This window comes from Ciconia boyciana, chromosome 9 (genome assembly GCF_034638445.1).
Source record: "Ciconia boyciana chromosome 9, ASM3463844v1, whole genome shotgun sequence".
Classification (NCBI taxonomy): Eukaryota; Metazoa; Chordata; class Aves; order Ciconiiformes; family Ciconiidae; genus Ciconia; species Ciconia boyciana.
This window is the reverse complement of record NC_132942.1, coordinates 24,723,092-24,743,314: the sequence shown is the minus strand read 5'-3', so window position 1 is coordinate 24,743,314 and position 20,223 is coordinate 24,723,092. Positions and strand designations below refer to the sequence as shown.

The 20,223-nt window shown below is 43.1% G+C and overlaps 1 protein-coding gene across 5 annotated transcripts in view; it reads left to right on the top strand.

The window, feature by feature from the left end:
- The window catches only part of PDPR (pyruvate dehydrogenase phosphatase regulatory subunit), a 28,574-nt gene extending 8,618 nt beyond the window's left edge, over positions 1-19,956 (top strand). For 3 of the 5 annotated variants that reach the window (XM_072872226.1, XM_072872227.1, XM_072872228.1), the window contains exons 8-18: positions 68-217; positions 3,009-3,201; positions 4,759-4,883; positions 6,522-6,677; positions 6,780-6,913; positions 7,308-7,456; positions 8,785-8,897; positions 9,265-9,359; positions 9,998-10,087; positions 10,368-10,550; positions 11,531-19,956. In XM_072872226.1, the coding sequence (XP_072728327.1) occupies positions 68-217; positions 3,009-3,201; positions 4,759-4,883; positions 6,522-6,677; positions 6,780-6,913; positions 7,308-7,456; positions 8,785-8,897; positions 9,265-9,359; positions 9,998-10,087; positions 10,368-10,550; positions 11,531-11,935 (1,793 nt within the window). In that variant the 3' untranslated portion in view covers positions 11,936-19,956. Of the gene's footprint in view, positions 1-67; positions 218-3,008; positions 3,202-3,303; positions 3,484-4,207; positions 4,366-4,758; positions 4,884-6,521; positions 6,678-6,779; positions 6,914-7,307; positions 7,457-8,784; positions 8,898-9,264; positions 9,360-9,997; positions 10,088-10,367; positions 10,551-11,530 lie in introns of those variants that run through there. The other 2 variants (XM_072872229.1, XM_072872230.1) reach the window with 2 other exon arrangements.
- The last annotated feature ends 267 nt before the right edge of the window (positions 19,957-20,223 follow it).

Sequence of the window (20,223 nt, the reverse complement as noted above, 5' to 3'; positions counted from 1 at the left end):
GAACAACAGCCTGAGACAGCTATCCCTTCTCTCAATTCCCTTCCCACCTCTTTTCTTTCTTCTGCAGCTATTGTAGACCCAGATGGCAGGATCTACATACGCAACTGGCAAGGTGGCATCCTCTCGGGAGGCTTTGAGAAAAACCCCAAACCTCTCTTCACGGAGGGACGGAACCAGCTGGAGATTCAGAACCTTCAAGAAGACTGGGATCATTTTGGTATGTTAGGGAGGAAAGATTCCCACAGCAGTGAAACACGTGGCTTCAGCAGAAGGCAGAGTTAGCAGCAATGCAAGCTGTTGTTGACCAGCTAGCATGTGTTTGCCTTTACCTGAAAAGTGTGAGAAAGATGAACGTTCTCTCAAATTCATTCATCTCTTCATTTGTCAATAATTTGTGTAAAACCCCTTTACCCAGGATACATTGATACCTGTGTAGTGTTTAAAAACACCCGCTAACCCTCAGCATACATTAATGTCCTCTAGTGCAGCGAGGTACTACATAAACTTTCCAACGCTATTCTTTCATTTCATTTGATTTTTGACTCAGTGCCACATGCTGCTCCTCTTGTGACGCTGTAGATCAACACTGTTGACCTGCCATATAGACATGGTATTTTGTTTCTGCAGCTCTCTCCCGCAGTGACTGCCAAGTGCATTTCCAATGGTGGTGGTTGCTTTGTGGACAGAACTTGATATTGTTGCTTCCCAGACTTCATCCCACCACTGACAGCAGTGGTTTATTATATTCCAAATGTTCTGTCTTTCTCTTCCCATTTTTTTTAAATTCTATTTTTATATTCTGTATGTACTTTTACATGGAGGGCTCTTTCTGTAGGAAAGAACATAGCATGATCTATGAGCCCCTTTCTTCCCCCCCCCTCCCCCCCCCCTTTTACACCTGGTAAGTTTGTGTGTGCCCTCTCATGGTCAAATTTGCCTTTTTTTCAGGGATTCAGTTTTCCCTTGTGTCAGAGCTCTTTGCATCCCTTGTGAATGCGCATGCCTCTGTATATGACTCTAGGCACAGATGGATTTTCACTGATTTCTTTCTGCAGTGGTAGTATGTTCTTCCAGCTAATCCCCAGGTTAAATTGATTAATTTTACTTTCATTTCTGTGAGATACCATATCAATACCATGAAAGTTTAAACTCCAGGGGGTGGAGCCAGGATGGGGTGCAGGTTTGTGCTGGCATATGCTAAAGGTTTTTAGATCTATAGATGCCTACAGACTTGCTTGAAGATATTAGCTTCACTAATGAGTTGCTTGAGCTCTGCACCCACTTCCTTTTTGGTTTTCTAGGTACTACTGAAATGAAAAGGCACTGCTTGCTGGCACCCACAAATTGCCCAGTTTCAGAAGCAACTGCATGCTATGTTCCAGCATTACCGTTTTATCAGTTCAAACATACCGAATAGTTGAGCAGAGTCAGAGCTTACTCAGCCAATATTTGATCCTTTTCTAGGGCTGCAGTTCCTGTGGTTTGAGCTCTTGCATTACTGCTTTGATCTCTTTTGTTGGAACACTTTTTGATTTTAAAATAGCCTGCACAGTTGCTTAAATGTTGGGCTGGATATGAGAGCAAATCTAACACTGATCCCTCTTTTTATCAGTAAGAAAAAAAATTTCTTTAACTACAAGCTCTCACTCTGGAATTCTAATGCATGAGAGAGGGAAGAAAAAGAGCAGGTCAGAAAGACTGTTTCTCTTTGTAACTTCTTAGGCAATGTGAAATCTGATTATTTTAATGCTTGTGTGTAAAGCTGAGGAGTGTTACTAGTACTGAATCTTGAGGGCTTTTATCTGGAGTATTATGCAGAGGTAACTCCTGGACAGGGAAAACAAAGTAGATAGCTTATCCCTTTATTAACGCTCTCAAATGTCAGACTGTGAAGAATTGCTGAAGGACCTTTCCAGCGTGATTGGGCAATGAAGTGGCAAGGAAATTTAGTGAGGATAAACATGAAGTGACGCAAGCGCCTGGGGGTGTGTAGGAATGGTCTTATTTTCACCATACAAAATGATGGGCTTTGAACTGACCTTGGGGTTGTATTAGTTCTGTGAAGAAATCAGCTCAGTAGCAGTCAAAGCAAAAGACAGGTTAGGAATTAGTAGGAAAGGAGCAGAAGACACAGTCATGCAACACTAAATCCTTGGTTTGCCAGATAGTAGCTGCTGTTCTAGGCTCCCTATCTCCAGAGGGTATCGTATGACTGGAGAAGTCCTGGTGAAAGAGCAGCAAGAGGCTGATCAAAGCTTGGAAGAGGTTCTGAGCAAGGAATGACTGAGTAAGCTGGGAAAAAGAGATGACAGAAGGGAAATAAACAGAGGTCTATGAAATCTTGAATGAGATGGCAGGATAGATGGGGATCTCCTGTTCACTGTGTCTTCTATTATGCCAACTGGGAGGCATCAAAAAAAGTTAATTGAGTGTGAATTTCAAAACAAAAGGAGGTGATTCCCATAAAACAAATACTAAACGTGGAACTCCTTGTCAGTGTCTGTAGGATGTTTTCATGAGTTTGGGGAAGACTGGTCAAGTACTTAGAAGAGAGTTTGATTTAGGGGTTACTAAATAGGAAAAACATACCAGGTTTTTAGGAAATCCTCTGAGCTGATGGTAAGTGGAGGCTGGCAGAGTGTGTGGAACAAGCGTCTTATACATTTGCCTGTTCTTATTCCTTGCTAGGTATCTATTTGATGTGTGTTCCTATTGTTTTCCCTAACAAAACTGAACATGCTCTTGTGCTGTTGAGAACAATACTGGGCTCTTGGTCTAGATCAGTATGGCTGCTTTTATGGTATGCTGCGTGATCCATTTCAAGTAGTTTGATTCCAGAAGGTAAGTGGTTTATCCTGCGACTGTATCGAAACATGGAACCAGTTTTTGTCTGTTCAGATAACAGCATGCCTCTGTCGTGCTGTCCAGTTTGAAGGTTGAAGTAGCTGAAATGTGTAGAGACTGAAGGCTGTGACTTTTTGTCTTTTTCTGTTTGTCTTGGGTCCTAGAGCCGCTTCTGAGTGCCCTTCTGCGCAGGATGCCGGATTTGGAGGCTCTGCAGATCATGCAGTTAGTGAATTGCCCAGAGTCCTTCACACCAGATATGCGGTGCATCATGGGAGAGTCTCCCACTGTGCGGGGCTACTTTGTTCTGGCTGGCATGAACTCAGCTGGTATCTCATATGGTGGGGGAGCAGGCAAGTAAGTAGTTTATCACTGTTATATGTGTAAGTAAGGTTTTAACCAAGAAAAGAGACTGCTCAGGTGATCTTTCTGTGTAGAATGTTCTGGTCAGTATTTGTCGCCTCCACTCTGACAAAGACTCCTCTTTCATTTCCAACTTGAGTGAAGGTGAGGAGCAGTTGCCAGGTTCTGATTATGTTCTCCTGTGTGCATTCCAAATCTGTGTTGGACTCTCCTCCCATCCTGCACACCTCTCCTCAGGCATCACATCTCGGTGATCAGCAGCCTGCTGGGGATCAAGTAAGCTTCCTTAGAGTTAACTGGTCCGATTTTTTTTTTTAATCTACCAGGAAGAGATAAAAGCTTAGCGAAGCGTAGATTCATTCTGTACTCCATGTTACCCTTTAATTTATTATTTGACTGAAGTCCTTAGATCATTCCAGTTGACACAACAGTTAATTTCTCTGAAAGCAGAGTGAATCTGATGCAGATGAAGCACCGTGTATGTGATGCCAGTGCTGCCAATACTGTTAAAAACTCCTCTGTCAGTGAGCTAGGGATGTAATTGTTTCTCAGTAAAATCCAGTTCCTGTGTTAATGCAAATACTTTGACAGGCATATAAGTATGATCCCAGTAGCAAAGTTGCTTGCAGAATGATCATCACTCCCTCTGATTGCCATTTGGTTTTGGCAACCCAACATCCCTTCTGCCATACAGCCTTCTTAACAAGCTGCTAATTTTTCATGGCAGGTGTTAGTATCTGCATTTGTCTCTACTAGTTTCCGTCCGTTGTCTAATAATTTAACTCAGCAGGGAAACAACTCATGATTTTTTTCTTTGTCATATAAATTATAGAGAATCTTTGCAGTGAGGTTCTCTAAGAATCAAAATCATTTCTGAAGGTAAAAGCACTATTTGTCCATTTGTTGCTACAGCCTCAAGATAAGCAGCTTAGCTTGCTAATGTAACTTTTAATGATCAGTCTCAAACCCCTTTGTTTTTCTGTTTACTGACTGTGAACAGATCCTTCTGCTCTGCTTTGGTCTGAGCTGCCTTTGTCCTTTAGCTCTGGAGCATGCCTTCCTCCTTCACTGCTAGAAGTGTAGCTAAACATAACTTGGCTGGCACCTCGTGCTGAAATGAATGCTGTCACTGATGGTTTGTGGCTGAGCCTACACCAGGTACTGAAAAATGACAAAGCAGTCAGCCTCCTAACTCCAACCTAAACATACTAGGCACCTCCTTTTGTAGCATAGCCCAAGGACTTGACACAGTGTCAGCCAGGCTACCTGTCCAGGCTCTGGCTTAATTTATCACCTGTCCTTAACTTCCTGCTGCCCTGTATGTTTCATCCTAATGGGAAATTAGTAATTTGGAAATCTGGTGGATGGGTTTTTTTATAAAGGGAAACCTTCCAGATTCTGCTAGTATTTAGAATACCATGTTAGTTGTCGTCTCTCTCCCTACTGCAAGAAATTGTCATGTCCAAATTGCCTTTCTTCTGACTTCAAAGCTAGACTGTTTCCCTTAAGACATTGGCTGATATCTCAGTCTTTCTTTGCTTCTTCCATCAGGTACCTGGCAGAGTGGATGGTAAATGGATATCCATCAGAAAATGTCTGGCCTCTGGATTTGAAACGTTTTGGTACCCTTCAGAGCAGTCGCACTTTCCTCCGTCACCGTGTGATGGAAGTAATGCGTAAGTGAGGTCTCTGCATTCAGTGCTGGCCAGGATGTCCAAGATTTTCCTCTTTGCTACACTGTATCTCCTCTGTCATCTCTCTGAGAACCATTTTACTTCTTCCTGGCCTCCTTTGTGGCAATGCAGCCTCTTCCCAGGAGAAAGGAAAGGATGGGATTTTTTTGTATTAGCGGTATTCTTACTAACTTTTCTTAAAGAAATGCTGTCGGTACCGTGGCTCTCCTATTTCTGTGCTTCACCTCTGGTATGGGGAAATTTGTGCCTATCTTTGTAGAACTCCAGCCTGATAAAACAATACCGAGGTCTTAACTGGGAATATTACGCTGTCTCAAACATTGTTGTTATTTGCACATCGTTACAGTGTGGAAATACCGTCACTTCCAACTTACGAGTATGTGATCCAGTTATCTTATATCATTCAGGAAGACTTCATAGACATATTCTGCTTTCTGCTGTCAAAGTTTGTGATAAATACCTTGCAGAATAGATATGAGATGCCATTGTTCCTGTCTAAAGCCATACTTGGTTTCCTCCTATTGTTTGATTATCTGTCCTGAGATATTGTGGACAACTTCTTTTCAAGTTTCAAATAGAAGTATGAAGTGCTCCACAAGTTGCAAAACAGGAATGATTATTTGAATACCAAGTCTAAACTAAAAACGTGTTCAGGTGAAAGCAGAGAAGTTGGGTAAACCTCTTAGCCCTGCTATATCCAGAAAATAAAAACTTTATGCTTTCGCCTTCCTCCCAGAAAAATCACTTTATACTCTTGGCATTATTTGGCAGTTGCTTTCCAATACAAATCTTGAATCTGATAGCTACAGAATCACTCTAGTTTTTACAAGATAAGTACTGTATTCAATTTCTGTGGCGTTATGTTCCCATTCTAATCTATTCTTCCCTCTACCCACTCTTTCAGGAGTACCAATACCAGATAATGCCAATAAAATCATTAAATCATTGGGTATGAGGCAAAAATGATAAAAGCATTCAGTAAGAAATATTCAGCTTATCTTCAGTTTTAAGCAGTTTATGACCTACATAGAAACTTAACATTTATAAAGAAGTATTCAAGCATCCTTGAGTTATTACTCCCCCCTGGTAGCCAGGGAGGATGCTAAATATTTATTAGGGTAACTTGTTTTCTAAATAAAAATATTCTATATTGGCTGAAAAGGTACAGGAGCCATTTGAAAAAGCTTCAATAATTAGAAAAGGCTGAGCGGCCAATATTTAAGAAGCTGAATTACATGATCCTTGGTAGCTGTGGGCTGCCTACCCCAGCATTAGTATTGTCAAAATGATAAGTGTCTGATATAGTGCACTGTCAGGGAAGAATCAGGCATAATTAATGCTAGTCAACATGACTTCATGAAAAATAGAGAGTTTTTGTTATCTTGACAGTGTTGTCATGAGACCATAAGTATCTATAAATATAGGCGTTCTGTGCAAATATTGTTACTCAGATTTTGAATAGCTATAAATGGATGAAAACAGATTTGCCAATTTCCAAAAATGGAAAAAGAAAGTCAGAACTGTTTTGAGGTTCAGATATTACTAAGTGTGTAATCTGGAAGAAAATTTCAGATAAAAATAATCACTTTGCCTAATAATCGATCTTTGTGACTACTGCAGCCCTCATGTGTGATCTGAAAGTTCCCCGTTGGGACTTCCAGACGGGCAGGCAGCTGCGTACTTCACCATTGTACGACCGTCTGGATGCTCAGGGAGCTAGATGGATGGAGAAGCATGGATTTGAGAGAGTCAAGTATTTTGTCCCACCTGGGAAAGGTGAGATCGTATTTTCTTCTGCCTACTGCATCCCTATTGGTCTATGTAAGATCTTAGTTCATCCAGTTTATGAATTATCCCTTTGATTCTTCTTTACATTAGATCTGCTGGATTTGGATCAGAGCAAAACCTTTTACAAACCAGACTGGTTTGATATTGTGGGTTCCGAAGTCAAGTGCTGTAAGGAAGCGGTTTGTGTCATTGACATGTCGTCTTTTACTAAGTTTGAAATAAGCGTAAGTATCTAGGAATTGACAAAGCATCAGCCTGGTAAAGGTGGCCTTTAGTTTATTATTGGCTGCTTTTGCAAAATTCTGTGTGTCCTATTGAGGATAGATAGAGGAAGTGAAGCTGTATGATCAAATTCAGGTTGTGCCACAATATTTAGCATACATTACTTTTTGTCTGTGGACGGCCCAGTTTATAGAAATACCAGCTTAGTCTATAAATAGAATTTCACTTCTGGCACTGTGTCACCATTGTATCCTATTATGCTCGAGACATCAGTGTCACTATCATTACGAATTGAAAGAATTTGGGCCAGGACGTCGATGTGATCTTAAACTGCCCCAGTGGATTTGTATGGCTCAGACAGCTTGTCTGACTTTCTCTCCCTTTCAATTCATGTAGTCCACAGGAGACCAGGCCCTGGAGAGTTTGCAGTACCTCTTCTCAAATGACCTGGATGTGCCGGTTGGGCATGTTGTGCATACAGGCATGCTTAATGAGAAAGGAGGTTATGAGAATGACTGCAGCATAGCACGATTGAGCAAACGCAGGTAGGTATGCAGACAGCATCTTTATCCATCACCCTTTGGGTGTTAGAGTCTTTAAAAACCTCTTAATGGAGATCATAAACTTTTTTCCCCTCTGTAAAGAAAAAAGTCTTGATTCTCCACTTATGTTCCTAATTCAGTAACCCAAATGAGAGGGAGCTCCTGAATTTACCAATATTGGGGGAAATATGCCTTTTTCTGGGACTACAGATTAACATAGATTTCTACAAAATGTTAGGCCTTCAGATGTTTAATTTCTCAATTGAAAGACAAATTGTTTTCAGCAGTCATTAGAGTTTATTGATTTAGGTAATCATTTAAAGCACAAACCAAACAGTTTCTCATTGGCTCCTGGCCAATCTCCTCATTGGAATTGCATGCTGAAAATACTACTTTTCAATTATTTCAACTTTCATTGCAGTATGGGTACTCTAATTCCCAGCTCTGCAGTCTCTTATAGTTCTTTGTGCTCTCTGGCGCAAACTGACATGATCGCAGGATCTCATCCTTAGACTCAGCAGTTTGGGCTCTCTTTGGCATTTAATAAAAAAACCTTCTCATTTTTGAAAAGTTCTTCATGGGCATGTGCCAGCTGAATGTTGGTTTTATTTCTCTGGACCATTTTCTATGTGTGCTTTCACTGTATTGGTGTGAAAGCATTCTTTGCTGCTCTTTCAATTAGAAACAGCTTGTCTTTCTCTTCCTGTTCTGTCTGCATTAATGTATTGCTTAAAAGTATTGTTCTTCTCTGTGTGAAACCAGTAGCTTTCCTCCTTGCCTAGTCATTTCTGCAGATGTTATCTCTGTCAATAATGTACTTTAACTCATAGTTTATATGAAAGAGACTTACACAACAAGTAGCTCATTTTCACATATCAAGTGGAGTTCTGTTTCTGGAAACTGTTAATAATAACCACCATTGTGTGTGAAAAGACTTTTGCTGAAACAAGAAATCGCTGTGTGAACCAAGCACTCTTCTGACTGTCAGAGTAGACAGAATCGCTGGTGGTGAAGAGCTGTGAATACTTTCTGCAAAATGATTGTGACTTTTGGGATATGCTTTGAACTTTCTGTAGAACTGCCTGTGTTCTCCTTCTAGTCACTTGTCACCAGACTACTGCTAATGCTGGAAGGCTAGGGTTTCTTGTCGTGACAGATGTGATGGCATTGATCCAGAGACTTTAGCTGTGGTTTTCACAAACCAGCTTGTTTTGGTCTCCTGTTAGCTTGGAAGCTGCTGAATGGCTCCAGGAGTTCGTGGACAAAGAATGAACTGAATCATGTTGTGGCTGCCCATTCATTGTTTCTTCGTTTCAATTTGTCTGTTCCAGCTTCTTCATGATTTCCCCTACTGACCAACAAGTCCATTGCTGGGCCTGGCTGAAGAACCGCTTGCCCGATGACAGCAACCTGACCATGGAAGACGTGACCTGGAAGTACACAGGTAAGAAATCACTGAAAGCAGACCTCCTTATATGGCCTGAAATCACAAATGGTGTCTTGTGCTGCATGCCAATTAATTGTTTAAGGTGTCTAGAGTGGTGGCTGGGTCTCCTTTCCACACAGTTGGATGAAAACAGCAATTCAGAGACTTCCTTCTAAGCAAGCCATGAGCTGGGAGAAGCTTTCTTTTCCTGTGGACTGTCAGGAGAGAGAGTTTGATGACTCTTTCCTCCATTCTTAAATGTAAATGTACCTATTAGTTCAATAAACACTAAGACTTTAGAAATTGGGGCATGCATATATGCAAGTTAGACTCCGGGCAAGATCTATTCAGTCTCATCCTAACACTGCTATCTTTCCCTCTTTAGCTCTTAATCTGATCGGCCCTCGTGCTGTGGATGTCTTGTCAGAGTTGTCATATGCCCCGATAACTCCAGAACACTTTCCGTCTCTCTTTTGCAAGGTATGTGACTGTGCTTCCTTCCTCCTCACCCTGCTAGGTTTTTCGAAGCAGGTGTGGAAGGAGGGGAAGAATTACGTTTTGGGTAATTAGAAGGGAATTTAGATTTACATATAGATTTAGTGCAGTTACTGAGCTGGGTTGGTAATGTACTCACTAGGCTCACTTTAACTATTTCTCTTTGGGTTCTGCTTGCTAAATATATAGGTTAATATGCATTTGTTTTCAATATTCCACTCACTGTAGACTTAGTGCCATTTGATATCTTGGCATATTTAATATAATCAATTATGAAGCTGTTAGAGGGGCAGCTGGGATCGGTGGTTCAGGAGTCATTGTCTCCTGTCACATTAAAAGGCTAGGCAGATAACTGCCATTCAACTTCTGTCTTGTATCTAGAATATAAGCCTTTCCTGACCTAGTTCCAAGGCTTATTGCCAAGTGTCATGAAGTGATTAAGAAGTCTGGATAACGTGGTATCACTATTTAAATTTAAATTCTTCACAAGCATGTGCCGGTGGTGAACTGCAGTGAGGAAGGGGAGAGGGCTGGCCAGTGTGGTTTGCGTTATGCATTGTGCTTCTTCTGGATCTCTGTGCGGTGTTCCAGTTTGGATTATTTCATCCCCTCTGATTCTGCAGGAGATGAGCGTGGGCTATGCTAATGGCATCCGTGTGATGAGTATCACTCACACAGGAGAACCTGGATTCATGCTTTATATCCCCATAGAGGTAAGAGTGCACTGTAGCCTTAGCTAATTAAAAGAATTGCTTGCATGCATAATCAGAAACACTTTCCAGGTTGACTCAGAGTAATGAATGTCTGGTCTGTACCATGGAAAAGCTGCCTGCAGGCACCGGGGTGGTTTTCCCTGCTTTGTATAGCATTTGAGTCAGGCAGACCTCTTGTGCTCTGGAGGCAGGGCACAGTAACATCTATGGTGGTATGTCAGATGCTGTTGCTTTCTCCTGGTGTTTGTCTGCAGCTCTGTGTTTCACCCTTCCTTTGCAGTATGCCCTTCACGTGTACAACGAGGTGATGAACATGGGACAGAAGTATGGGATTCGGAATGCCGGTTATTATGCGCTCCGCAGCCTGCGCATTGAGAAGTTCTTTGCATTCTGGGGCCAGGATCTGGATGCCTTTACTACTCCTATGGAGTGTGGACGCGAATTCCAGGTCAAGCTGGAAAAGGTACAGTGGAAAACTGAAATCACCTCCTGCAGTGGGGTCTGCTATTGCAGCAGGGGTGGGTGAGAGACCAGTACTGAACTGAAAAGACTTCCACCCAAGTGGGTAGATATATCAGTTTTTTGATGGGGCTGTGTGCAGTGTGTAACTATAACCTATATTCTTGCATTTCATAAAGGTGCTAGAAATACCAAAAATATTCTGCCTTCTTCCTTCCTGGGCAGCATTTCCAGTGATCTGTGTAGCGCCCTGTGTTGCTCATGTGTGCAATGCTCAGTATAGTGAGGGTGCTGAGTACCTTACAGATGGCCAGAGTTCCTATTTCTCCCAGCTGTTTTCCCAATCTGATGAAGCAAAAGCCAGCCTGTGCACCAAGTGGCATTTAATGAAGTTAAATATGAGGATAGGTGCCAAGACCAGGTGTTCTCTATTTTTATTAAAACAGGGGAGTTCTCTATTTTTATTAAAACATAGAACAGCATAGAGTTGTATCCTGCTTGTTGTGGTGGCGTGGCAGGTGCCATCTCTGTCACTTCCTTGTTGCCTTCTTTCTCACATCTTTGCATGAGCCAAAACAAATGCTTGTATCAAATAATTCAGAGAAGGGAATGTAGTGATTAGGGACACAAATTTCATATGTTGTTACAGTTTCCCTCTGGTTTATAAAACATGGTAGACTTCGGGAACCAGAAAAATGGCAAAAACTAGAATGGTGACATGTTTTCACTACAGTGAAAATTAGAATGAATTTTTTAAAGGCCCGCTTCACAAATATTTTTGTGTCTTTTTAACATCTGGAACAACAAACATGACAGGAAAGCTTCTGTCTGAGCTGGGCTTCTTGCCTATAGAAGCAGCCTGTCTTGATAGGGCATGAGTTCCAAGCACAAATTCACCTTGTGTCAGTAAGCTCGTCTGCTGAAACTCAGCAGCTGTTACAGTTCATGTTCCTTTCATCAGCTGATGCTTCCTTTTCTCCACAGGGAATGCAGTTTGTTGGCCAGGAAGCACTGTTGGAACAGAAGCAGAACGGTGTGTACAAGCGCTTTACCATGTTCATTCTTGAGGACCATGACACAGATATGGACCTCTGGCCCTGGTGGGGGGAGCCCATTTTCCGCAATGGCCGCTACGTGGGCAAGACCACCAGCAGTGCCTACAGCTACACTCTGGAGCGCCACGTCTGCCTCGGCTTCGTGCAGCACTTTGACGAAAAGACAGGAGAAGAGCTGGTGGTAACAACTGACTTCATCAACCAGGGCGAGTATGAGATCGACATTGCTGGGCAGCGCTTCCAGGCCAAAGCCAAGCTCTACCCCTTCAGCTCCCTCTTCACGCACCGTCGCCGCAAGGATGAGGTGGAACTGAGTGGCTACCAGAGGGAGTAGTGCTGACTAGACCTGACCTGCTCCTTTTCCCAAGCTGGAGTCTTCTCCCACCATCTTCCAGTCCTTTCTCCTCACCCCATATATTTCTTTCTTTTCCTTTCTTGTCTTGCAACTTTTAAACTTTTCCCAGTGTGTTACATTTTGTATATTTTAAAACTTTAATTTTCAAGCTTTCTCAACCCTGTCTGTCTCCGTCCTTCAACCCTTTGCTTGCCAGGCTCCCCCATGTCCCAATGGATGAAGCACAGTGCTGAGCATGCATCCAGAAGTCCATGGGAAGCCTGTATAGGAATGAACCCCACCAGAGGCCCTAGCCTTATGGTGATGGGAAGGGTTCAGGTGAACCCCTGAGGACTACAGCCTTCCTCTCTCCTCTCCAGCATAAGGCATGGGACAGCAGGTATTTGCTGCCTGTAGTTCAGATGAATGCTGTGACTTCACCCTGCTCTCCACATACCACATTGTAGAGGGGTCAGTGTGTCAATGCACACAGCAATAGAATGATCAGCTACCTCACTAGCATGAGACATAGCGTTGTGTGAGCAGCAGCCAAGAGGCAGGTTTTGGTATAGTCCAGCCTGTCACTGCCCCCCTTTGTCCACCATTTTTTTCCCCTAACAGAGAGTCAAGTAGATTTAATCATCATATCATTGAGATGACAGTAGCACTGGTAAGTTTGTTGTTGGGATTGGATTTTTTGTGTGGGGTCACAGAAACTAAATGGCTTTCTGTAAATATAATTGAAGATCAACATGGGTGTTTCACTTCTATAAAGGAATGGGATCTGGGGTTTTTTTAATTAGCAAAAATACTGATTTCTAACAAGGATGGACAGGTGTTAGTGTTTAATGTTTATAGCAGTGTTGAAATGCTGCTTCTGTTTCAGCTGCACAGTATACAGTCTCTTTGGGCATTTTCTTTCACTTTGTTTATGTGACTCAGTCAAGCTCATCTGGCAAGGTTTATGCAGCGAACAAAAGTTTCATGTAAAACTTGTGTTGGTTTGGGGAACTTGAGCAGCAGAAGGGGACAACATCTTGTATTTTTAGCTGCCCGTGGTTATTTTGAAATTAGAGGAAAAGACCCAGCATTTGTCTCACCTGTGGTGCTGGAAGTATTGCAAGAAACACTGGTTTTTCTTCTGGTGGTGAGAAAGCATCTCAACAGCTCCTGCTGGACTCAAATTGTCGTCTTCTGTTTTTCTCCTCAAATCTGTAGCACTTCTTTCTTCTCTCTCTTGGTAGTACCTCATCTGAAGAGGGATTGAATAGAGGGAGTGAAGGGAGTGTGGCAGTGGGATTATAAATTGCTTTCCTTCAGCAAAGCTCTTTGCATCATGCTCCTCATACAGATGCCTCAGACAGTGCAGCTGGGATTCACCCCTTCAAGTGTCAAAATGTGCTGATTCAAACACTGATGGTAAATGGTAAAGTGGAGGGATGCTGAATTGTATTGCACACATTTACATCATCATCTTTTTCTTCTTCCCATTGTGAGCACAATCAAAAGCAAAAATTCTCTTTATTTACTTGAAAAGATCTGTTAAACGTTTTCCCTGCCTCTGCCACCTGCATACTCGTCGTGGTCTTTCTGCTCCAGCATCTTTCTGTCCGGAGTTCAAACACAACCTTGCACTGATGTCTGCCCTATCAGCCATGATGAACACTTTCTCTGTGGTCTAGAACCTTTTTTGGGCACTTTCTTTTCCAGTTAAATGGTGAGCATCGGTAGTGTAAATATGAGCTCAAAACTTTGCCTGGCTCTTGTTTTAAGTTTGCTTTCGGCTGCTTAAGTTGCTTCAGGTCATGCCTTCAGTTGAGTCTGTGGTCTGCCAGTTCATGATCCAGGTGTTCTCAGCATGCAAAAGGAGTTGGGTGGCCCTAAGGCAGCAAAGGTGAAAGTCCAAAACCTTTATACCTTAAAGCAGGTTATCAGAGCAACCTCCCCCATTCAGGGTGAAACCTAGGAGTCAGGAAAGGGTGTAAGAGAATTAAGGATTTGAGCATGTGGTGTAGTAGGCTGAACATGGATGTCACTTCTTCGAGCATGCTCTTCTTTGTGAATGGTGAATTTCTTTGTAGCATGTGACCTCTTCAAAGATTTCAAACTTACTTTCAAATTGACATGCAAAAATTCCCCAGTCTCTGAAATGTAGTGACCATAGTAGGACAGCTATTTGGGATCTTGCAGCTGAGATTACCCTGCATGGCTGTTGAAGGCGGAGATTGTAATTTATTCCAAATTCCACTATTATTGATCTTTGAATTAAAATTTTGTCTGATTGTCAGGATTAATTGCTTAAATGAAAGGTTCGTAAGGCAACTAATAGTTTAAAATCCAATCGCTTCTTGCATGTCTTTCCTGCATAGAGGGATACTGCGATTCCATTATTCTTGTGCTGGATGTGCATACGAAGGAGGACCTCTGGTCTACGAGCCTGTCACCTGGGAGTAGTGCACCAGGTCACTCAAAAATACTTGTCCATCCTGTTGTCCCTCCACTGGTTTTATGGGATGTTGCTGTGCCTTCGTTGTCCAGGGAAACAGGCGTTCGACCAAACAAAGGGTTTATATGTGATACTTAGGTTGTATCTTAGAGCAGCCCTTCTCATTAGAGTTCAGTGACCATTTGTCATCACTGGTGAGGCATGATACTTCTTCAGGGGAAGACAAAGTATAGAGCTGAGGTGAGCTAAAGTACTTAATGCAACTCCTGAAGAGAGATTTTAGCTCGAACCATTCAGTTTGTACTCTGCAGAGTTAGAACTAGTTAAGACCAAACTGGAAAGTTAGCAGCATGCCGTCCTTTACCAACTGCTCATTCCTGAAGTATCATTTAAGTTGCAGCCTTGTGATTATGTTTTCTTTTCCCTAATTTATAGGTGCCTGTTAGTTCCTCAGACAACTTTTGATACGGGTGTCTCTTCCCACAGCAGTTCTAACAATAAAATTGTGTGTTATGAGCTACTTTTGTCATTATGTCTGCTTAGGTTGATTTTATGTCTAGATCTATTGACTTTGCAATACCAAAAATAGAGAGTGAAAATAATTTTCCATCATGCCAATAGATATAGCAACACTGTCTGTAATGTTATGTTTGCTCTTTGAGACTTAGAGATAGGTGGTTTGATAATTGTCAGTCTTGCAGCTCATTAATGCCTACTCTGGCTTTCCCTGCTATGAATTCTAATTCTTGTTTCTTATCCAAATCTGTAGTCTTTGGCTGCTGTTCAGGCTTAGTCGATTTATTTTTTGGGAGCTATTTTTAACCTTATAATGTTAAAGAATAGTTTGCCTTCACCAACTTGAATACCCATCCAGGGGACAATTGGATAGCATGTTTTAAAATAGTGCTAGGTACCGAGACCGAGGGAGGTCCTTCTAGTGTCATGTTTTCTTCCAGAGGTATTAAATGGTGATGCAAGAGACTAATCCCTTTATCTGATGACTAAAAGTAGAGTGCCTAAAAAAAGAACAACAAAACCAGTTCAAGAGTTACCACCTTTAGTACAACTTCAAATTAGAAAATTAGAAATCAGATCTTGGAAGCTGCTATGACACAGTCTTAGCATCTAAGATGGTAAATAATGTGGACTATAAAATTATACATCATGATTCTCATCCTTAAAACTGCCTTAAAATGCTTTCTGCTGAGAATGGCAGTTTGTTCTCATTCTGCATGGTAAGACTATGAACCTTGGATGGGAAATACTAAAATAGCATCCCCCTCCTCTGCAGCGAAAGGGCTAACAGCCTCATTCTGTGCTGAAGCAGCATCAGCAGGTCCGCCCTGTGCACCTTGTGCGTAGCAGTTGCAAGGGTGTTATCAGTTCTCTGAGTCTTGCTGTCCAGAATGGGAACATTCCTGTAGATTTTGTTCATGCAGGCAACTTTGCAAGAGAAACACTTGAAGGGAAGTTAACTGGAGTTTAGTATGATAAATTATTTTCTCTTTTTGGCTAAAATACTGTAGGTTGAGCATAACCCATTTTAGAGTAAACTTATTACCCACCAGTGACAAATGGTAAGGAAAGCATGGCGTGTGGGGAGATACACCACTGTGGGTGGCATGCACTTGGCCACTTGTAGGCTTGTTTTTTTCTTACCCCAGAAGTCAACATCTGAGTGGGTTTGCTGGCGTGGCAGTGGTGAATCCATCTAAATGTACAGCATTCCTATGTGCTGGAAGGACTTGCTTGCCCAAGTGTCGTCTGTACTGTGGGGAACCTGTGTGGCAGCCTCTTCCATTAAATGATTTCTCCAGAGGCATTTCTGTTGTCTTACCTTTTTGTGTCCTTTCCTAAGTTCTTATGTTTTGTTAGTCCTTGAGTGAGTACTGAAAGGCTTGAGTAAAAATGGTATTAGAGAAGAGGGACTTCATTGTTCATATTTAACGATCTGAGGATAAAATTAAAGCAGTCTATTTAGGAATGATGTTTTCTGTTTCAGGAGGGTGTGTTATAGTGATTTTCACATCTGTCTTTGCCAGACCTAGTTTCTTCTTGTTTTCTCTGTGCTGATGCCAGTGTCTGGATTTGATGTGCCTTGCTGGAGAGTTTCTTCTTATTATTTTGTGGCAAGGAGGGGAGGCTATGTGAAACTTGCACTGCATCTCCAAGTCTTGGTGTAAGCCTGGATTCCTCCTTTCTGCTGTTGCATTCAAGCTGCCACCAATCTTACTGCTTTTCCTGCAACACCTCCAGCCTGTGCTGCTGTAGGACCTCTCGTGCGCAAGGTTCCTCTCTTGGTGCCACCAAGTGCTTCATCATCTGGGCCGGGTTCGCTCTAGATCTGTCTCTCTGCATTGATTTAAGCTTTTCAGCTCTTAGTTGGTGCAGATACCAACATCCAAAGCCTCAGGCAGGTTTGTGGCCGCTGTATATTACATCGTTTAACCCTCCCTCTCCCTGCGCCAGGATTTTCCCACTGTCCTTAACGCTTCCCAATCTCCTTCCTCAGACAACTGAGCACATTAGTTCCTTTTGCACATCAGAGAGTGAGGCGTGCAAAATGAAAACAGGCAAGGGGATGGCAGAGCAGCTGAGCTGAGGTGGAAGGAGAGGTGTGATAGTGATTTGGTCCTTTGCCCATTACTCAACCACTTAAGCCCAGCCTTGAAGAGTTGATCAGCCCTGATTCCCAGCTCAGGGAGCATCTTCCTCTGCAGCCTTAGTGCTGGACACGTGCTGAGTGATAGCAATGGCTCTGGACAGAATCAGGACAGCACTATCGAGGAAGCAAGAGCAGTGGTGGCACTCGTTTTGCAACATACGTTTCCCTTTATCGTTTCTTGTTCCGATGAAGGAAACCATGCCGCACGGAAGAGGTGGGGAGTGTGCACACCAGATTGCTCAAAACACTTGTCTGTCTCTGGCACATTCTTGCAAGTGGTGTCTAACTGTACAGCACCGACATCAGCGTGCTGGGGCTAACTTTGTCCTTCCAGCACATTTTAACCAAAGTGTTCTGGCTACGTTTTGGGAAGAAATCTATAAAAACAAGGTAGTTTCCATGTTTGGGGCGGGGGGAGGAAGTTGCTTGCAAGGGCAGAAGTCGTTCTTATTTCAAACAGAACACTTAGCTGCTGATAACATCCAACAAAACGTTCACAACCTTCAGATTTGTCTTCCCAAATGATTTTATAATACTTGGTCAGGTTGATTTCCGCCCATTTCAGGATACTTTTCTGTTTAAAACTACCTTTTCCTTAACTGATTGTTTGTATTTTTGTTAAAAAAAAAATCAGTCAGGGACCAGGACTTGGGGAAGGAGGGGTTAATGTCATCAGGTGACTTCAAGCTTTCTCTAAAAAGTGTTTGAAAATTTTCTTTGCACTTTAAACTTTCCTTAAGCATTATGATTGTAGCGTGCTTATAGCCCTCAGCAAGAGCAGTCTTTGCATTTGAGGGAGGAAAAACTTTAAATAGTTGTAAATGCCTTAAAGCTTTAGGTGAGGTGTTTGGGCACTGATTGTGCCTGCCATCTGATTTTCTTCCTGGAGAGCTGTGTGCTGAGTGTACAGAGCAGACACAAATGTTGGCAGATATTTTTGAGCAAGCACTGGGGATGGTGGAAGCTGCTATTGCAGTATGCTGCTTGGTCTGAGGCTGGAATTTGTATCAAACTAAACTAAATGATCTGGGAGCCCCCATGCCTGTAGAGCTGTCTGTGCTGACACCTTCCCTTCCTCCCCCCCCCCCGCCCCCAGAAATGGATTTATTCACTGTATCACTCATGCTATAATGGGTTTTCTTCTTTCTTTAAAGAAAGAAGCCTGGGCTGGTGTAGAGTACTCTGAGTGTCCTGTTGCATTAAAGGAAACAAAATTCTCTGCTTGAACGCTTCCCTGCTGTACCAGCTGACATTTGCAGGCAGGAGTCAGGAGAAGCAGGAGCAGAGGGGATCTTCTGCTGCCCATAATGTTTGTTGAGGTGGCTCTGAGACTTCTCATCTCCCATTTGTCTCAAAGCTCTGCTGGATTCTCGATGTCAGGCTGGCTTCTGAATTATAGCAAACATCAAAGCGCTGCTTTGCAGGTATGACATGCGACGCTGATTTACTTTGTTCAGAGATATTGCCTGTTTGGAATAAGGTATCTCCATGAAGAGGAGTGGTAAATTATAATGAAAGAGGCACCGAAGAAAGGTGTTCACATTAATATTTATTGATTTGTCAATGCTGGTAACAGTTGATCTTCCCACATGGATGCTTGACACCTGCTACAAGCAGAGCAGATACTTGGGAGTCATCAGCCATCCCAACTAGGGCATGATCCATTTTGTAGGTACGGAGAAAAGTCCTACGCTGTTGCCTTTCACCGTGGCACCGCTCAGATTTCTTCCACACTACAAATAATTTTTCCCTGCTTTTCCCATAGTGGGACAGATTTCACTTACACCTTTCTTCCAGTATAACTGGAGGCAGATTAATGTCCTTGAAGTTGTTGATGGGTTCTCCTGCACTTTGTGGTCGGGCTTGCAGCCGGGCACGTCCCTGCTCAATACATGCTTCTGCCAGAGAAGCGGCCTAAGCCATGCCTGGGGGAAAGGAGCATGCCTGTGCTGTGGGTGCAGTTGTTTCCAGACCACCTGGCAGGCAGCTGACTGATGGTAACGTTTCCTGCATCTTTGGGAGAAGTTGAGGAAAACCCTTTTTGGCCCAGATTAGCTTGCTGCTGCTCCTGAGACAATGTGCTTTCTTTCTGCCACTTTCTGCTCTGTTCCCAGCTGTGCACACATGACGGCTCCCGGCATCACCAGTTTTACAGGAGACCTGAGCTCTGTGGGAGAAGGGCTCCCCGCTTCTTGGACAGGTACCTGGTGGAGGTCTCCCGAGCAGAGACTGCCATCTTGTGAACTACACCAGTATGTCCCTTCTCCACCATTGCTTCTGGTTATCAGGTGCACCAATTCACTTGTCCACAGCCCCTTCATGCTTTTATCAATCTCCTGAGACCAGATTTTAAAGGCCTGGGAGGCTTCTGAATTGTGCTACTGCCCAAACTTTAAGAACAACTGAAGTTTGAACCTGTGAAAACGTTTTTTTTAGTGCCTTACGCTTGTGAATGCTGTGCAGTGGATGTAGCTGAGGTGGGACAGAGCAAGGAGCAACTTCAGTAGCGTGGTTCCCTGTCCACTACAGCCATCTCCCTCTCCCCTCACGGGGTCTCGGCAAGCAGGTGCCAACGGATCATCTCTAGCAGCACGGGGATGCTTTTTAATCCCTTTGAGATCTGGAGTTGTAGAAATGTTAAACTGTAAAACCTTGCGCCAGGTGGTCTGCCTTTGAGAGGTCTCACTTCTGCCGGTTTTGGATTCAAAGGGGTTTAGCAGAGACAATGCTGCTCTGATGGCTAGACCCTGTGGTGGAGGACATGGACGGTTGTTCCCAAGCGCACAAGTCAGGGTGAGTTTGCTGCTCTCCACTGAGGCCATGTTGTTATATATGCTGTATTTATATCATGCTTTAGTTTGTTTAATATTTTGGTTGGCTTAAGTGTTGCTAGATTTGTATATTAATAAAGAGGCGTTTTAACTACTCCTGAATTTGGCAGTTTGTTATGCAAGAGCCTTGTGTGTCTTTCAGGATCCAAACCCCCCGGTCATCTGGATGGATCCTGCAGGGACACCGGGCCTGTTGCAGGGTTCAGCCTTTGGTGGTGGGAGCTGGAAGCTGGAGCAAGCCCTGGCCCTTCTGGGAAAGTCGCTTCCCCTGCCTGTGCCTGCACCCCCTTTCAAAATTACATACTCCAAGAGTTTGTCCATGTCCTTCCCTGCACCCGTGCAGGGG